This window comes from Megascapheus bottae, chromosome 33 (genome assembly GCF_031878675.1).
Source record: "Megascapheus bottae isolate mThoBot1 chromosome 33, mThoBot2.hap1, whole genome shotgun sequence".
Classification (NCBI taxonomy): Eukaryota; Metazoa; Chordata; class Mammalia; order Rodentia; family Geomyidae; genus Megascapheus; species Megascapheus bottae.
Window position 1 is genome coordinate 6,546,756 of NC_143541.1, and position 18,245 is coordinate 6,565,000.

Genomic DNA, 18,245 nt, shown 5'->3' on the forward strand with positions numbered 1-18,245 from the left:
TGTACTTGGCAGTTGTCTTTGGATACCAGGATAGTACCCAGGGTGATGTGCTTCCTTTGCACATCTGGCTATACCACTGAGTTGCCCCCCCGAGGCCCTGTGTCTGTCTCTCTGAAGTGGAAGGAGAGACTCCCACTTCCAGGTCCTGGTGGTTCTCCTGCCGCTGCTTCCTCCTGTCAAGGTCAGCAGAGTGGAAATGATGGTCATGGGAGAAGAAGAGGATGAATGGCAACCCAACCCCAACTTTCCCATACAGCCATGGTTCTCTCCGTACTTTGGAAGTAGAAAGAGCGCTGACCTACCTCTCAGGAGCCTCAGCTTTCTAGTCCTCCTGAGTTCCCACCCCACACCACCATGTAAACCCAGTACCAGGTCCTTTAGCCTCTGAGCCTCCACTTCTGAACCAGTGAGATCAGATGTTCTCCTCATATCCAGTGTGGGTCCGACACAGGCAGTGTGGATTGCCCCCTTTCACACAAGTGGCATTCACCGGACAGGAGAATGTCTGTCTTCTCCATAGGCAAACTTCTGGTAACACCCACAGATACTACACTAGCTACCTTTCACAAGGCTGCTGCTCTCCAGGGTTTGACCTCTGTTATTTATGCCATAGTGTCTCATTCACATCTTTCCCATGCCCTTCCCCCCAGTGCCCTCATCTCTTTTCCAGATTTAAGACTGAGAAAGGCCTTCATTAAGTTTTCAGTCATGCCTCCGCACTGGTTTCCTCCCCTAAGTCCTTTATGTGGAATTACTGCAACTGTGGCTTTCTCTGTGCTAAGGGCAGCACAGGCTCTTTAGAGAAGAGGCCCGTGTCAGATGCGTGTGCCCATGCTTCTCGAGTGCCATGGCAACTAATCCTTAAGCAACTCTTCCTCATTCACCAGCTCTTCCTCCTCCATTGCAACTATCTGAAAGATGATTTGGTTGTTGGCCATCTCTTCATTTGGCCTTCTCAAAGGCTGAAGAGTAATGTCGCCATATATGGAAAAAGCCCAGTGTGTGTATGTGTGATTATTTGCTTATAATATTTCAAGTTTCTAGCCTTTATTTTTAGCTACATTCTAGAAAAGAAAGTGAAGAAAGAACTTTTAAAAATTAGTCAGGACTGGGGGCTGGTGGCTCACATTTGTAACCTTAGCTACTCAGTAGGAAGCTCAGATCTAAGAATTGCAGTTCAAAGCCAACGTGCAGATAAGACTCTTATCTCCAGTTAACCACCAAGAAGCAGGAAATAAGGGTGTGGTTCAAGTGGTAGAGAGCTAGCCTTTAGCCTAAAAGTTCAGGAACAGTGTCCAGGCCCTGAGATCAAGCCCTAGGAGCAATACCAAAAAAGAAATAATAATAAAATAAATAAATCAGGATAATCAGGGTTGTGAGGTCTCCCTTTAGAATGTTTTTACAACTTACAACTTCTTTTGTTGTTTCTTGAAGTTGAGTGAGTCTAGTTATGCAATCATGTTTTGTTTAGGGCAATGTTAGTTCCACCAAACCCAGGCTGTTGTCACAATTCCTGCAATAGGCAGACTCCACCTTCTGCCCCATCCCAGCTCTCCAGGAGAAACTGTTTCCTGTTGAGGGGACTCAGTAAATCCCTGTGTGTATTTTGCATGTAAAGAATGGCCAGTGAGGTTCTCCCTCGCCTCAAAGCAGAATGTTTATTAATTGGTCCCCGTGGGATAAGATGTAGTGGAAAGTGATAGCCTTGGATGGAGTCGCGGGCCTCCCACCACCAGCGGCTCGTTGTATAATCTGGAGAAAGTTTCCTGACTCCCCTGCATTCTCCTGGGTCAGACCTGGGAGGTCTGAGGCTTACTTTGTCCTCCCCTCATTGGAACCACAGGGAGAAATGGCCCAGCCAGAGATCCACAGAGGAAGTTTTGATTAGGCCCTGAAATCAGTGACATTCTGCCCAAAGAAACCTTTCATTGAATTTGGAAACCATGAAAACCCGTTTAAGATGAAAAAATAGACTCAGGAGTCTCTTGGTTTGGGTTGTTTTTTATTTATTTGTTTTTTTGTGGCTCTGGCCCAGTGTATGTAGATTTAGTTTTGCAAGCAGATAGCAAGAAGTATAAATTATTTTCTGACCATAAGAAGAGAGATTTTTTAAAATAAATTTTGTTGTTTTATTAGTATTATTATAAAGGTGATATACAGATGGGTTACAGTTAATTAAATTAGGTCATGAGTATATTTCTTTTTGGACAGTGTCACCCCTTCTCTCGCAGTCTCCTAGTTTTTCAGAGAGGAGCTTTTCAGAATCATTTTTGATGCATAAATTTCCTACAGTAATCACACAGATTAAGTGTATGGTGACTTGAATGATCACTCCTGTGACACTCCTGTGCCTGGCACACAGATCAAAATACAGTGTCAGCAGGCGTCCCAAAGCCCCTTCCTTGTGCCACGTCTGCTCCGCCCCCATCGAGGGATGGACAGCTTTTTACCATGGGGGGCTTTTGTCTAAATCTGAACTTTCTGCAGATGGATTCATATTGGGTGGGCTGAATTCTGGCAATGGGACGCACACCTGCGTCCCTAGCACACAGTAGGCCCAGGCTGGAGGACCAAGAGTTCCAGTCAGCATAGGCTATATGGTAAGAGGTAATGAGAGAAAGACTGAGAAGGGGGAAAAGAGGGTGGGAGAGAGGGAGGGAGAGAAAGTGCAAGGGGAAAGAAAGGGAGAGAGGAAGAGGAAGGGAAGGAATAGTAGCATCTTAACACCATGACCTTGCTTTATCTTGTGGACCAAGCTGCCCACAGTTTTGTCTTTAGGTAAATATACTCTTGGCTCTACACTAGTGACTTTTGAAAAAAAAAGTCCCTTAATGTGTATGCCCTTCCTCTGGGTTTATACTTCTCTCAAACTTTTGAATTCTTTCTTTTCATCCGTTTCAGAAAAGTAGAACAAAGCCAGAAGTAGGGCAGGACCCTGTGAGGGCCCAGCCTGGGAAACCACAGAGTGAGGCGGAGTTGAGGTAGAGCCAGAGGCTCTAGCTGTGTCCAGGGCTGCTGTTTGTTTGGCTTGTCTGCTCAGGCTCTGCTGAGCCCCATCCTTGGGCCTTTTGCTTTCAATAAGGTCTCCTTTACTGTGCTCAGGAATCCTGGTCTCTGGGCCCCAGGAACAGGAGCAGATTGGCTCCTGGGGAAGGAGTTAGAGGAAAGGCAATAAAGGCACACTTCTGGAGATGGAGCCCAAGAAAAGGCGCCTCCCTCTCCTTAGATTCTGTGACCCTCCTGTTGATGCTGGTGGGAGCAGCAAGAAAATCGGCCATCCCCTAGTTGTTACCTAGTTCTCCTCTCTCTCCATTCTGGCAAACCCCAGACGTGTACTCTGCCAGACTGCCAGGCACCAGGTTCAACAGTGCAGTGTCACCTCCCAGTGCTTCACTCCATCTAAAGCCATAGAATGTGTGGATGTGTTGGGATGTCACTCCAGGGGGAGCCCAGGGGGGTGTGAGGTTGAGTGGTGTCTGGGCTTCCTCTGCGCAGCTCTGGCAGAGGATATCAAGTGATATCAAGAGTTCAAAAGCACCTCTGGCAGCATTTTTTTGTCCAAGAGGTACTGGGCCTCCCTTCAGCAGTTTCGAATGGTGCTTTAGGAATGCTGCTCACCCAACAGGCTGTCCTGATTGGGAGTCCTTGTGGTGAGGCATCTTGAAGGCTTTGAAACCACTCAGATTTCATGAGGTGAGGATCCAAAGGGATTTGAGGCAGCTTTTGCCAGTTGTTGCTGTGTGATCTTGGGAAGGTTACTTACTATCTATTACCTTCATTTTGGTGGGAGTGGTGGTTGCGGCGGCGGTGGCGGTAGTTGCAGGGCTTTCAGGGCCTGGATGCTGCCCCTGAGCTCTGTTGCTCATGGCAAACACTCTACCACTTTGAGCCACAGTTCCACTTTCATTTTCTGCTGGTTAATTGGAAATAAGAGTCTCATGGACTCTCCTGCCAGGGCTGGCTTTGAATGGTGATCCTCAGATCTCAGCCTCCTGAGTAGCTAGGATTGCAAGCATGAGCCACCAGCACCCAGCTGAACTTCATTTTTTATATGTAAAATGGGAATAACAACATAATAAGCTGGAATTAGATACATGGATTACATTATGCCAACCAGGCACTAGCACAATTCTGTCCACATGAGACACTTATAAATGCTTGTTTCATCTTTCCTCTTCTCTTATTAAAATAGAAGCTTATCTACTCTCCTAAATAGGAAGTTACAGTCTCATAAAATTCAGGAAGCCAGGAGTGAATAGGGAAGGGTTGGGAGGATTTGCTCTCTTCTGCAAGCTTTCTCCCAGGATAACTCTGGGCTCACTTCCAGCTAGTTCTGCCCCTCTGTGGCTCCCGTTCAATAATGAGGGGAGGGCCGAGTTGGTGGTAGCGGAAGCGGTTATTTGAAACAAAGGCCTCTGTGGTCTGCCTGGGGGTTTGCTATTGCTAAACTCTCCATTTTGGCATGGAGTTTGATTAAGGCTCTTTTCAACATCCAAGATCGATCTGGAGTTTGGAGCTCGTTTTTATTTATGCAAACTCCAGGCCCTAGAAATGTTGCCAGGCTTGCTGGAAGCTGGCGTGAAGTTCAAGCAGTGGGTTCCTGCTGTGGCTGCATGGCGCCTTCTCAGAGTGCTTGTTTGTTTCTGGGCACTGGGTCTTAGCTTCTCATCAAGGGAGGTGGGTTTGATGCTAAGAGGGATTTTACTCAGTTTAGGTATAAACATGGCCAGGGATGGGAGGCCTAGAAAGAAGCCAGTCCCTTTCTACTCTTGATCTACCTGGTTTTTATTCTGCTGGGTAGTATGAACTAAAGCTGACTGAATTAGCCTGGTAGCTGCCTTACCATGTATTAATGCTAAGTTTGTCTAAGTTCCTCTGGCTTTCTCTTCCTTCTCTCCTTCCATTTTACCTCTTCTTGGTATTTTCTTCTTTCGTCCCAGTCTTTAGAGCCAAACAAAAAAAAACAAAATCAAAATTCAGATTCCTGGCTCTGCCACTTGGGAGATTGTGAATTCCTGAGTACAACATGCCATATGTTTGAGTCTTGATTTCTTTGTCTGAAAAATGGTGGCAGGTCACAGGACTATGAGAGACAATTATGAAAACACCCAAGGACCCCAGACACAGGTAAGATGCATTACGTGAATGAGGGCTTGCTTCCTCCACTGGCCCTGCCCTGAACCAGTGCATGCCATGTCAGGCCTGGATGGGCTTTTCTGCACAGCTTCTGAGGCTCAAAGGATACTCCAAGGGAAAGGGACTGGAACACTTCAGGGAGCTGCAAGAGAGGCGGGGGGGGGGGTGCTCCTCTAAGGCAGAGTCCCAGGAACCTGTGTTAGGCCTGGGGAGCTAATGGAGGAAGCAGGGATGCACAGCCATGCATTTGCGGGGTGGGGGGGGGGGTGGGGGGGAGAGTCATGGGCCTTGAACTCTGGGCCTGAGTGCTGTCTCTGAGCTCTTCAGCTCAAGGCTACCGCCCTAACCCTGAGCCACAGTCCCACTTCCTGTTTTCTAGTGATTAATTGGAAATAAATAAGAGTCTCGGTCTTTAGTGCCCAGTGCCGGGCTGGCTTTGGCTTTGAACAGCACTCCTCAGATCTCAGCCTCCGTAGTACTAGGATTTCAGGTGTGAGCCACTGAGCCTGGCTCAGCCTCTGTGCATTTTATACGATTAAGCCTTCAGTCCCCACAGAAGGAAGCTATTGAGAGCCTTTGCTTGATATGACAGGGTTTGGCTGATTCTTGGAGTGTATACCTCTAGGTATACAGTAGTTGTTTTCAGGCATCCCCATACCTGGTCTTCTGTCAGAATAATCTCTGAGGGGCCAAGAGTTTGGCCTAGTGGTAGAGTGCTAGCATGCACAAAGACCTGGGTTCGATGCCTCGGTACCACATACATAGAAAAAAGCCGGAAGTGGTGCTAAGGCTCAAGTAGAGCTCTAGCCTTGAGAAAGTCCAAGGACAGTGCTCAGGCCCTGAGTTCTAGGACCCGGACTAGCCAAAAAAAAAAAAAAGATCTCTGAGCTATTCCTCAATACACACGTCACAGCTAATGCCAGAGCCACTGAGTAGTAGGCAGGGTACTGGGCATTGAAGAGCCACTGCTGGGGTCAGTGGGAAGAGGCCTCTTGGCATCCATGAGACAGCATGCCACTTAAGAACCTCAGGGTGGCACAACGTATTTCCTGCTGCTGCCTGAGCTAGCTGCATTTCCACAAGGATCCTTGACACAGTCCCCAGCGCACCCCGACCTAAGCAGGTACTCCTGTCTGGGAACCTTGGAAAGCTAGTAGATGTGCATAGGTGCACCTAAGGAAGTCCTGCCAGGCGCACACAGATGCGAATGCCATTAACATCCAGTCTGCCCTAGCTTTGCCCCTTATGCCAGGAGGCGGTGTTTTGACTTCTCAGGTCTCCTTAGCTAAGATCAGGGGCAGTCCAGTGTCTCGTGTTTGACAACAGGGAGTTCAGCTGAGCTGTTTTGACCTTTTTTGGACCTGTGAGTGACAAGCGGGTCCTGGGTCAGGCACCAAGAAAGCACAAGTAATTGTTTTTGTGGTCTGTCACTGTCAGGTAGGGTTTTTAATATTCAGAAATAACAAAGGTACATGATGTGGAGAACTGTTTAGGTACAATCCTTTTTCCTTGGCTGAAAGTGGCAGGATAGGCTTAGTATACAAAAGGCCATGAGTTTACTCTCTAGAACCCAAAATAATTTTGTTTCAGAAGGTTTCAGAGGACATTAATATCAGTGCTGTGTATGTAAGTGGGTGTATTTCCAGATTGGGTGGGAGGTGGACCTAGGATCCATGAAGGATTTGTGTTTGGTCTGCATGGCTTATAAGGGAGATTGGCACAGAGCTATCAGTAGCAGGAAGAGCTCTGAGTCGTGAAGGCAGCCCCAGGCAAGATGAGGAAATCAGGGTTGTCTCTGAGGAAAGTTGAAGTCCAGCCCAGTCAGTGTGTGGAGCTTGGAAGATTGGATCCAAGATTCAACTCTGAAGGCAGGGTGGCCCAGAGAGGGGCAGCTTTGCTTGAATCAAAATTCTCTGCTTTATCTGGTCAGCCTCCAGGAGGCTGATGAAAAGCACCAGGAAAGGTCATCCCTGGCAGAGCTTGTTAAGTGGAAGGAAGCCCCTCTGGGCAGGAGCCCAGCAGGATTCTGTTGCAGTGGGTTTGAGAAAGGTTTCCTTTTTAAAAATCACGACTGGAATTTCTTTGGTTGTGTTGTGGGCTCTGATACCAGCTTCATGAATTTACAAATTCTCACATGCATCATTCTACTTCACTTCCCAGGAAAATGAATCGTTTCCTGTTACAGAGCAGTCTGGGGGCGCTGAACAATGGTGTCGTGGCCCTGGCTCTGCCCAGGCATTTACCAGGCCCTTTGTTCTGCTCTTTCCTTCCTCTCCTTTTTCTCTCTTCCATTCAACTCCTTACCTACCCTCCCCTCCCGTTCATCTTTGCTCCCCACTGCCACCAATGGTAAGACAATTTCTTTGTGCAACAACAACAACAACAAAAAGCTTAACAGAAGCTTAGGGAATAATAGAAGTGTTCATGAAGGAACTTCTTCACGAACCATACAAGAGCACCAATGTATAGGTCATGTTAAATATCATCTTATTATTTATGATGGTTTATAAAAAGAATTTAAAAATGGGCATGGGTTGGCTTGTAATCCTAGTTACTCAGAGATCTGAGGGTTGTGGTTCAAAGCCAGTCCAAGTAGGAAAATCCTTGAGACTTTTACCTCCCATTAGCCACCAGAAAACAGGAAGTGGCACTGTGGCTCAAAGTGGTTGAACATTGTCCTTCCACAAAAAGAGCTCAAGAAAAGCATGCAGATCCTGAGTTCAAGCTCTCTGACCAACAACAACAAAAGTGGGTTTGGTGCATGGGGTTTACTGTGAGTATTCTTTCAAGCTTATAACTTCCAGAGCTCAGGAGAATCTCAGCATTTCCATTTGTGACTTTCTTTTTGTCTTTTTCTGCTTAGTGTGTGAATGTCTCCTCTTTTGGTATCCTGAATCGCAGCCTTGCCCCCTGCACTACCACCACGCAGACACATGCCTGACACTTGGGAACTACAGGGATCATAGGGAGGCTCTCTTTCACCCACTTACCTAATTTGTGATTCCTCTTCCAAACACTCTGGCTCATGGGTTACAGTGAAAACCTATGAATTGGAAGGACACTTGGGAAATAAGCCTGTAAACATTTCCTTTAGGGTTGTAGGTTGTAGACAGAGGGCAGGTGTACGCATTCAATTTGAAGTTGGTTGCTTCATAGACTCAAAAGATCCAGTTCCCAAATGTAGCCAGAAGCTCTTTTCTTTTTTGTTCTTTCTTTCTTTCTTTCTTTCTTTTTTTTGCCAGTTCTGGGGCTTGAACTTAGGGTCCTGGGCACTCACTGTCCCTGAGCTTCTTTTTCTTTTTCTTTTTTTTTCTCAGGACAACTACTCTACCACTTGAGCAACAGTACCACTTCCAGCTTTTCCTGTTTATGTGGTACAGTGGAATCGAACCCAAGGGTTCCTGCATGCCTAGGCAGGCACTCTTCCCCAGTCCTGGAAGCTTCTTTCTTCACATTGTCAGGCTTTGCTTTTCTTTGAGGGTGGGTGCTGGGAGGATGGCTGTGGGCAAAGACAGTGGTGTGTTGGTTCTTTTTTTCTTTCAAGGGCAGAGATTAAAATTGAGAGGAAAGGCTGGGGTGTAGCTAATGTAACTAATTGATGAAGCTTGTGCTTAGGAGGTGTGAGGCCCCGTGTTTTATCCCTAGCCTCAAGAATTAAAAAAAAAAAAAGTGTGGAGATCTGATATTAAAGATAAAAGCTAGGCTGGAGGCATGGTCAAGGGGTAGAATGCCAGCAAGTATGAGACTCTGAGTTCAAGTCCCGGTACTGGCTATGGTATTCTGAGGGAAAGAAGAAATTGTGATCTAGCCCAAGCCTGCAGCCGGCAACCATAGGAAGCCCTGGCCCAAGCCAGGTTTGGAGTCTATAGATCTACTTTTGAATCTTAGCCTTATCACTTACTGCTTACCTGAGCCAAGATGCTTCCCCTTTTTGAGCCTGAGTTTTGTCAAGGTAAACTGAGGTGGTTGGGCTGGGGAAGTAGCCTAGGTAGAGCCTTTGGTTCCATCCTTGGTGCCACAAGGGAAGAAGAAAGTCATTGGGAAGATGAAATAAATGAACTCATGAGAAGCTTTGTGTGGTCTGGCTTGCTACAAGTCCCGTGGAGACTCTCTCGGTTTTATTTCCCTACTTATATTGGCCCCAATATTAGTTCCTGCCCACCTCAGCTACTGGGGGGCTGGGGCCTGCCTGCGGACTATGCTGCTTGGGACTTAGATGCAAAGAGAAGTTTCTACCCCAGGTGGCGCTGTTTCCCCACCAGTGCAGTCTCTGGCCTCCCTCCCTGACTCGCATCTTATCTCGCCACTGTCCTTTGATAGGGGAGGCAAGCCTTGCCTGGGTCTGGTTTCATTTTGGGGGGGCTGGGAAAACACCACTGGACAAACATTCTTATGCTGAGCCACACACCCAAGCCCTCTGTCCCGTTATATTTTTTTTTAAATACATTTGTTGACACTTGCACTATTGCAGCCTGCTTTTTGTATTTGGGGATTCATTTCAATTTTGTTCTCAAATATTTGAAAATCGTGTGGACCTTGGTTCCTGAAGGAATAAAGGACCTGGGTTCACCAAAGCAATTACAGTGCGAGTGGAAATACTCAAGTGGAACTCCATTTTTGGTAATAGTCTCTGTCAGGACCCCTGTGATAATCATTTCCTCCTTCTTGTCAGGCCTAAGCATTTTCATAGATGTGGCAGGTCTGTGTTTGATGTGAACTGTTTTACTTTGTTTGTTTTTAGATCCGGGGATTTCTGTCACGGTTTGATAATGTCCTTCCCGTTAGCCTGGCGTTTGACAAATGTACAGCCTGTTCTTCCAAAGTAAGTCATTTTGCATTTGTGGGGTTTGTTTTGAAGTAAGCCATCAGCCATGAACCTCCACCCTACCAGCCAGCACCTGAAACCAGCTGTGAGGAGAGGAAGTGCAGGAAGGGCTCCTGTTTCCATATGTCACAAAGAACCCACACTGAGAAGGTTTGATTTGGATAGTTTAGCCCTATATCAGTGCTTGCGTTGTGGCTTGCACTTGAACCTTGCTGGTCTTACTTTGTTCCTCCCCAGAAGGTTTCCCACTTTCAGAGACTCTGGAAGACTAAGCAGTTTTTAAGTGTTACTGGGGAAGAGGGCAATTGGGGCAGTCCTGCCCTGAGTGTCTTTTGGAGATCTACATAATGACAAAGGAAAAGTAAACAGAGATTAGGGCCTGCGTAGGGAGCCAATAAAAGGCCCCTTCTCCTTTGATCTTTCCAACAGCTCTAAAAATAGATCTAGTGTGCTCTCCTATAGTAATGGGAACCGGCTGATGTATCTCTAACTATGGTGATGGCAGCTCATTTTAATAGGCTTTGAGATGCTGTCTGAGTTATTCTTGCTTGTATACTATATGTGACAGCTGATTTCCTTTTGGATGTCCCTTTAAGCCTTCTAATGCCTAGTTACTTAGCTGGAGCTTTTAAAACTCCTGTTTGTTAATCCCCTGCCCTGTAAAGGCTCACAAGTTCGAGGCCAGGCTGGGATATGTAGTAAAACCCGTCTCAAAACAAAACAATCCTCCTAACTGATGAGAAAGATTTCCTGTCGAAGGACTATGCAGAATAATGCTGCGGTCCCTGGTACGGAGCAGCTGCTGTGTTGCCTGCATCCAGCAGTGCTGGTAGAAGCAGTGGAAGTGACAAATTTCTGTTGAAAAGTTGACATGGTCATTTCTTCTGAAAGGCGCAATCCTGATTCATTTCTATAAAAGTTGAACTCAGATTTAATAAACCATGTTGACAAATGGGCAAAATCTAGGTGCTCAGAAGTTGAGGGTAATGTTTCTTTTTTTTCTCTGAAAGTAAACTAAATCTATTTTGTTGTTTTGCTGAAATTGAAAGCTTATCATTTGCTGGCAGTTTCCCAGCAGTCCCTTCTCTCTGTAGTTCCTTTGTGTAAGAGGTATCCTATTTCCACTCGAAGCCAGGCCTGCATGTCTACGTGCAGTCCTCAGAAATCCAAGTTTTTAGGATTATGTGCTCTTCAGTGGAGTGTATTTCTTTCTTTGTATGACTGAGTTAATTAGTCTAAAAATAACTTGGCCTTATTAATTTTCAAATTGAGATCATTTGGTTCAGGGCCATATTTTCTGTAGCTGTAGCTTTATGTCAGTCCAGCAAGTCAATGAAATGAAGATAATTGGGTTCTCCAAGTAAAATGCACACACTCGTTCTTTCTTGTCCTATTTCTAATTAAATTAGCATGTAAGATACTGTTTATGAAAGAATCTCCGCATACCAGTCAATAGTGGAGGAGGAGCCCATTCTTTCAGTGAGTGGCTTTACACTTTCACACTTACTATAAGCACTGAAGTAAATAAGAGTATGCCACTGATTTCTTCTTCACAGAATTACTTCCTCTAGTGGTCTGGTTGCTATAAGAGTCCTGCTTTGCACATGCATGCTAGGCTATTTGATACAAGCTGTCTTGGGTTTTAACAGCTGCACTGTTCCCATGGCGATCACTTTTCATGTGGTCTGGGTATTAGATTTCCTTTGTGCTGAAAAGGTTGCTCCATTTGGTGCCTGTGTTTCCTTACAGTAGACACCCAGCTTTTGCCTACTTGGCTACCTTCTTTCCCCTCCAAGGAGCATGTCATTCTCTATTATCTGTAAGCCTCACAGCAATACTTTGAAACGACAAATCCAATTACATTTCCTTCTCTGTGCGTATGACTTTTTCTGAAGGCATGCTCAGAGGGATACTTTCTATACTGTATCCTATCTTGGTTATTACGGTTTCAAAAGATTCTTTGGGACTACAACTGATTTTACAAAGTTTTTCCTTCGACATTTATGAAATTAATTTTGCTTTGATAGACTATGGTTTTGGGCTTTTCCCCTAGGACCAAGGCCATATAAATTCAGAGGGTTAAAAAGAATATGGAAATGCATTCGTCTCTGTTGGGTACTAATACCTTGTTCACTAAACAATAATACTAATAAAGCCATGAAAACCTTCTCATATTGCCCGGTAGAGCATTAGTCTAGAGCACAAAGAAGTTTAGAGAGACAGTGCCCAGGTCCTGAGTTCAAGCCCCACAACGTATAAAAAAAAAAAAGGAATCTAGATATAACTAGAGTTGTAAACTTTTTACCAGAGCAAAGAATGTAATTTTGAACACAGTATTTCCTGAAAGGTCTTCAAATGTACTATTAGTTTTACTCGTAGTAGTCTTTTCACTTTAATTTTTTTTTGATAGGGAGGGGCAGTTAAGGGAATCTTTTTTTTTAAGGGACTTTGTTTTACATGGTAGAATCTTAAACTTACTAGCGGATATCACTAGGCACTCTGTGATAGTTTCCATTTGTCAGCATCTTATGCTCCTCCCTTCCTGCCTCCTCCTTTTACTCCACTCCCACCCCTTCTGTTTGCTCTTGGATTTTTCAAGAGTAAATTGAAGACATTGTGTTCTATTTTAACTTCAACGTAAATTTCCTAAGAACAAAGCGGCTCTCTTCCCTAACATACAATATGCTTATTAAGTTAAAGCCATTTAATGTTTACACAATATCATTATCTAATCAGCAGTCTGTATTTCAGATGTTATTTGCATCACTAATGTTTTTCGTAGGTTTATTTATTTTTCCCTTGTAGGGCAGTGTCCAGTTCAGGATGAAGTACTGCATTTAGTTACCCTGTCTCTTGGGTATCCCTCTGTCTGGAAAAGATATTTACCTTTCTTTGTCTTTCTTAATCTGACCTTTTGACACATTGCTAGTTCTTTTGGTAGAGTTTACCTCAGTTTGGATTTGCCTACCATTTTCTTGTAATTAAATTCAGGTTATGACTTTTTGGTAAAATATCAAAGAAAGGATCCTCCTGTAAGAAGACACATGATGTATTTACCCCTTCTGGTGGTGGTGACTTCCCCTTTCCCACATTCCAAACTACCTTTCTCAGGATGGAGAATCGTGGCGCCTTTATCTGAGATGTATTTATTTACTGGCTCAAGTGTAGAATCCAGAGTGGTTTCATACTTTCCAGTTTTTGCCTTTACAGAAAATGTACCGCCTAAATCTTTATGCATGGGTCTTTTTTCTAGCTAAAATTCCTGCATGGTGCAACATTGTTGTCTTAAAAGCCTAGTGTAAGTTCTGACACATGCATACTCCTGTGTAACTCACGGTTCTCTCATCAAGATGGAAAACATTGTCTTCAGTCCAGAACCTTCCCTGTACCCCTTCTCAGTCCAGTCCCAGGAATGGTGGAACATGTCAGATATTGTGACTACTCTTTCTATAAGGAATAGAGTTAGGTATTTATCTGGTGTTGTATGCAACAATAGCTATGCTTCCTGAGACCTGCAAGCAGACCAGAAAATTTTGGTATCTCTAGAGCCAGGAGCAGGGTTGTTTGCAGGAATTCTCTTGTTGCACAGTTCTATTGCCCATGGTGTTTGTGATATTGTTGCACAGTTGCCCATCATATTTGTGATATTGTAGAAAAAGCCTATTAAGATGAAACAGCCCTCCAACTTGGTTTGCCCACTGCATAGATGTAGCAGGAGGTACCCAGAAGTCGGATCTTGAGATTTTAAGTAGCAATTAACAATACTAATAAAAGCCACATTCTGGTGTTGACTTTGAGACACAATTGTTGGTAAGTTACAATTAAACTTCTGTACATGGCTTTCTATGTGCATCTGGGCTTGAGCGTTCAAAGTAGTACTAGAGAGAGGGTGAGATGGCATAATCAATACCAGCTGTACCACTACTTGGTATTTCCTTTCTGACAGTATCAAAGCCAGCCTGCCCATTTATCTTGTGATATTATATAATCCCATCTTTCTTTTATCGTATTTCCTTGAGAGATAAAGAAACATAAAATGCTGAAAATAAACAGGTATTTAAACTTTCTTTTAGAAGAAATGCTGTCCCAAAGTAACCTTGCACCCAGGAGTTCTACAAATGTCCTAGATTTGGAAGGAAGGGTCTTAGTGCATATCTGTTAGCAAGCATTCATTTACTCAACTGACATTTGAGAATCTGCTGTGTGCCAATGATGTAAGGCTAATGTAAGTTTAGATCTGGACTGTCCCCTTCAAAGGTCCCTTGTTAGAGGCTTGGTCTTTAGCCTGGTACTGTCACTAGGTAATGAGACCTTTAAGAGGTGGAGCCAAGAGAGAGGAAGTTGGATCATTGAGTATGTGCCTTTAAGGGGATTTGGGACGCTGGCTCCTCCTCTGCTTTCTTTTGTTTATGGCCATAAACTGAGTTTTCTCTACCCCTCATCCCGCTGTGATGTGCTACCTAACCACAACTGCTATGAGAACAACTGACCACATACTGAAATCTCCAAAACTAGGAGCCAATATAAACAGCTGCACCTTAGAAGTCCATTATCTTGGTTATTTTGTCAGCTAACTAGTAATTATCAAAAAGGCATCACCTATAACACTCTCTGTAGCGTGAGACAGACTTCTCAGCCAGTGATGAGCATACAGACAGGGTGCATCCTCTGTGTGCACCCTAGTAGTTGATAGTTTTGTCAGTGGAGTAAACTAGCGGAGGCTTGGCAGAGGATGACCTCTGGATTGAGGTTTCAGGACAAATAAGAATTGTTAGAGACCCCTGGAAGAGGTAACACTGCCAGCATGCTCGTGTACTATTTAGTACAACAGGTGTGACTTCACAGAGACACCCAGTTGTCTTAGAGCCATTTTCATTTGGGCTGTTCTCAGGTTGAAATCTGATGTACTTTGTCTAGTGTTCGAGGCTGCTGTTTTGAATTTTACAGTTTCATATGAAACTTTCATACCTGGTGGATCTTAGGGGAGAAAGGAATCCAGCAGCCACAGCAGGTGGCCTAGATGGATGACATCCTGGAGCTCCAGGGCCTAGCCCTGTCCTCCCTGCTCACTGAGGGACCACAAGCAAAGCCCACATGCGACACTTCAATAGCCTTTTTACTCTGTTTCCATTATTTTATTCTTATTTCACAAATAGTCTTTTAAAAAATATTTGTTGGAAGCAAGGCGTAGTAGCTTAAGCCTATACCCCTAGCTACTCAGGAGGCTGAGATCTGAGGATCATGGTTCAGAGCCGGGCACTGAAGAAGGTGAGACTCTTATCTCCAATTAACCACCAGAAAATCAGAAGTGGGGCTGTGGCTCAAGGAGTAGGGCAGTCGCCTTGAGGTGCTCAGGGACAGTGCCCAGGCTCCCAAGCCCCATGACCCACAAAAAAATTGTTGGGCTGGGAATGTGACCTAGTGGTAGAGTGCTTGCCTAGCATGCACGAAGACCTGGGTTTGATTCCTCGACATCACATACATAGAAAAAGCTGGAAGTAGTGCTGTGGCACAAGTGGTAAAGTGCTAGCCTTGAACAAAAGAAGCTCAAGGATCATGCCCAGGTCCAGGACTAGCAAAAAAAAAAAATATATATATATATATATATATATATATTTATGTCGTATGTGTGGGTGTGGGTGTGGGTGGCACTCTATATTTTATACCACTAAGTCACCTCTCCCAGCCTGGCAATCCATTTTAATTTAAGGAAGATCACCATCCCCAGTCCTGAGCGTCCAGCCCACTGCTGCCTGCACCCTCGACCCTTGACCTTCCAGAAAACCCACATGTGCAGAGCATACACAGAAAATCCCTTCTACGCATTCCCACTTGAAGTTTGAGATGAGCTCAGGTAGGGGGATTGGTGGTGCTGTGCTGAGTGAACTCCCAACTTCTCAGATTTGATAGGTTTTAAATCTCAATCATTTGAAGGACTGGCCAGCACCCAATCGGAAGAGCTCTCCAATGCCTGTGCCAGGAATTTTTGCATACAGTTTCTCGGTGGCAAATGTTACTCAAATTGGGTTGCAGCCAGATTTTTCTTCTCCTTTCCAAAAGGGACATAAATCTCTGGTTTGGAAAATGATGAGTAACCTGCCCCCACCCCCAGGTTCTCTTTTCTATCTCATTTACCCAGTGAGGCCTCAAGCCTTCTATTTTACTGTGTGATGGATTCCATATGTACGGCTGTGTGGTGTAAACTGTATCCCACATCTTGTCCTTAGCAACTAGTGTTTCTCCAGTCTCCAGAGCTGCTCTGTTCCCAGAAGGAGATGGAATATCCTGCCAGAGCCAGTGAGCAGTATTCAGCTACAAGCCCTAACCTCTAAGCTCTTGGCTCTTCACCTCATTGAAAACCTTGGACATTTCTCCCTTTGCTTCAATTTCCTCATCCACAGAGTGGGGAAAATATTTTCTGTTTCCCAGGGAAATTGCAATGGCTGACGTATATCTAGTTCCATCCAGTTCCCTGTGGCCAACTACCAAGGCCTTTGCCCACTCCTGGGACTGGTGTTGCACTGCAAGCAAGAAGAAAACAAAGACCCCCTGTGATCATATTGTGTCTCCTGGGGTGCATGGAGCCTCTTTGGGGCTCACTATATGTCCACAGTCAGCAACAGCAGGAGGAATGGACTTGAGTTGGAGCTGTGGCTGTAGAAAGCTGCAGAAAGCCTGTTTCCCTGTCTTTTGGCATCTGCTACCTCAGCCTTTTGTAGGAGTACAGGGAAGTATAACAGAGCTGCCTACAGTCCTCCAAGACCACCTGATCAGCCAGTAGTGCTGGGCCTGCAGGCCCCTTCCATATCACCTGTGGTCACCACAGACCAGCAGCTGGCAGAAACACGCTTTTTCCCCCTGAAAGCGTTCCTTTTACTGTGTATCCTTTTGTTTGGAATTTGGAATTAATCACTTCTTGATGAGCTTGGTCACACCGATGAAAGAACTTCCAAAAACACAAAGCCATGTGAAGGGTGCCATGTGCATATGTGTGAGTGTATGTATGTCCTGGGATAACTGTATAACACTTCACATGAAATATTTTCATCGTGCTTACTAGGCAAGCACTCAACCACTTGAGTTGCATCCTCACCCTTCTCAATACATACTGAAATTTGACATGTTTATTTTACTGTCATAGTAATTCAGACAAATACTTTCATGATAGATTTTTGGATGATACAAAAGTAAGAACACGGTCCTTGGAGATCCTGGTGATTTCCTTCTGGATGAGATAGTAAAGTTACTACATTTTAAATGCAGATGTGTGAGGATATTTGATCCTCCTTACCCAAGAATACAGTTAGATTCAAAGGGGTGACTAGTTCCTGGCAAATGGTAAGAATCAATGTGTTGGGAATAGTGAGAAGGGCTAATGAACAGCACAGGAGGAGACAAGTGAGGCTAGCCAGTGTCCTCCAGGAGCTCATCGTCTGGGACACTGGCCGTCAGAGTAGAATGCCTGTGCCTGTCCACATTCATTTACTTGGTGCCAGTACTGGGGCTGGAGCTCCGGGTGGAGCATTCTCCCGTAGCCTTTTTGCTTAAAGCCAGTGCTCTAACACTTGAGCCACACCTCTGCTTGCAGTGAGTCGCTGCATTGCAGCATTGCGAATGGTGATTCCCTTAAAGTTCTTTGTAACTTTTAGTGTCTCATTGGTTTTCATTTGTTTCCAGACTACATTGAAGCAGGATTCATTCTGTCAGTGAAGGAACTTGCTTGCTCTCCTGCAGGATTTTTTATTGTCTCCACCTCACTTTTACCAAAAGGCCTTCCAATATCCTGTTGAAGCACTTAAAAATACTTACATTGTCGACTTTTTGTCATAGAAGATGTGATAGAGCCATTTGCGAATATACTCTTCCTGAAGTTAGCATCCTTGTGACTTGTTTACGTACAATTTTATATGACCATAGTAAGAAATTCGAGAGTGTCTGTCCTTTCCTAGCTTCACATATTGCAAATCACCGAGGCTGTCCTGGGATTGCACAGGCAGACCTCGGGCGACATGGAGTACAGGCACACTTGGGTAGCAACCTGAGAAACATCCTGGAGTACACAGGCAGGTGCTGGCTGGTGTGGAGTACACAGGCGGACATGCTGTAGCGTCCTAAGCTGTACCAGCTGCTCGGCCTTCCTAAAGGATTCCTTGGGAGAACGTGTCCAATTATTACTCTACCTTGTGTCAAAACTCACACTTAGCAATTGGTTGACAAGAAGCCTGGGTACCTCTTCGCTAAGCTGGCCTCAAACTGAGACCTTCTAGATCTTGGCCTCGTGAAT

General features: G+C 44.9%; 1 protein-coding gene across 1 annotated transcript in view; it reads left to right on the plus strand.

The window, feature by feature from the left end:
• Atg7 (autophagy related 7) overlaps positions 1–18,245 on the plus strand; it is a 154,752-nt gene that overhangs the window by 56,307 nt on the left and 80,200 nt on the right. Inside the window, exon 17 of the mRNA XM_090323928.1 lies at positions 9,878–9,958. Coding sequence (XP_090180054.1) covers positions 9,878–9,958 — 81 coding nt within the window. The remainder of the gene's footprint in view (positions 1–9,877; positions 9,959–18,245) is intronic.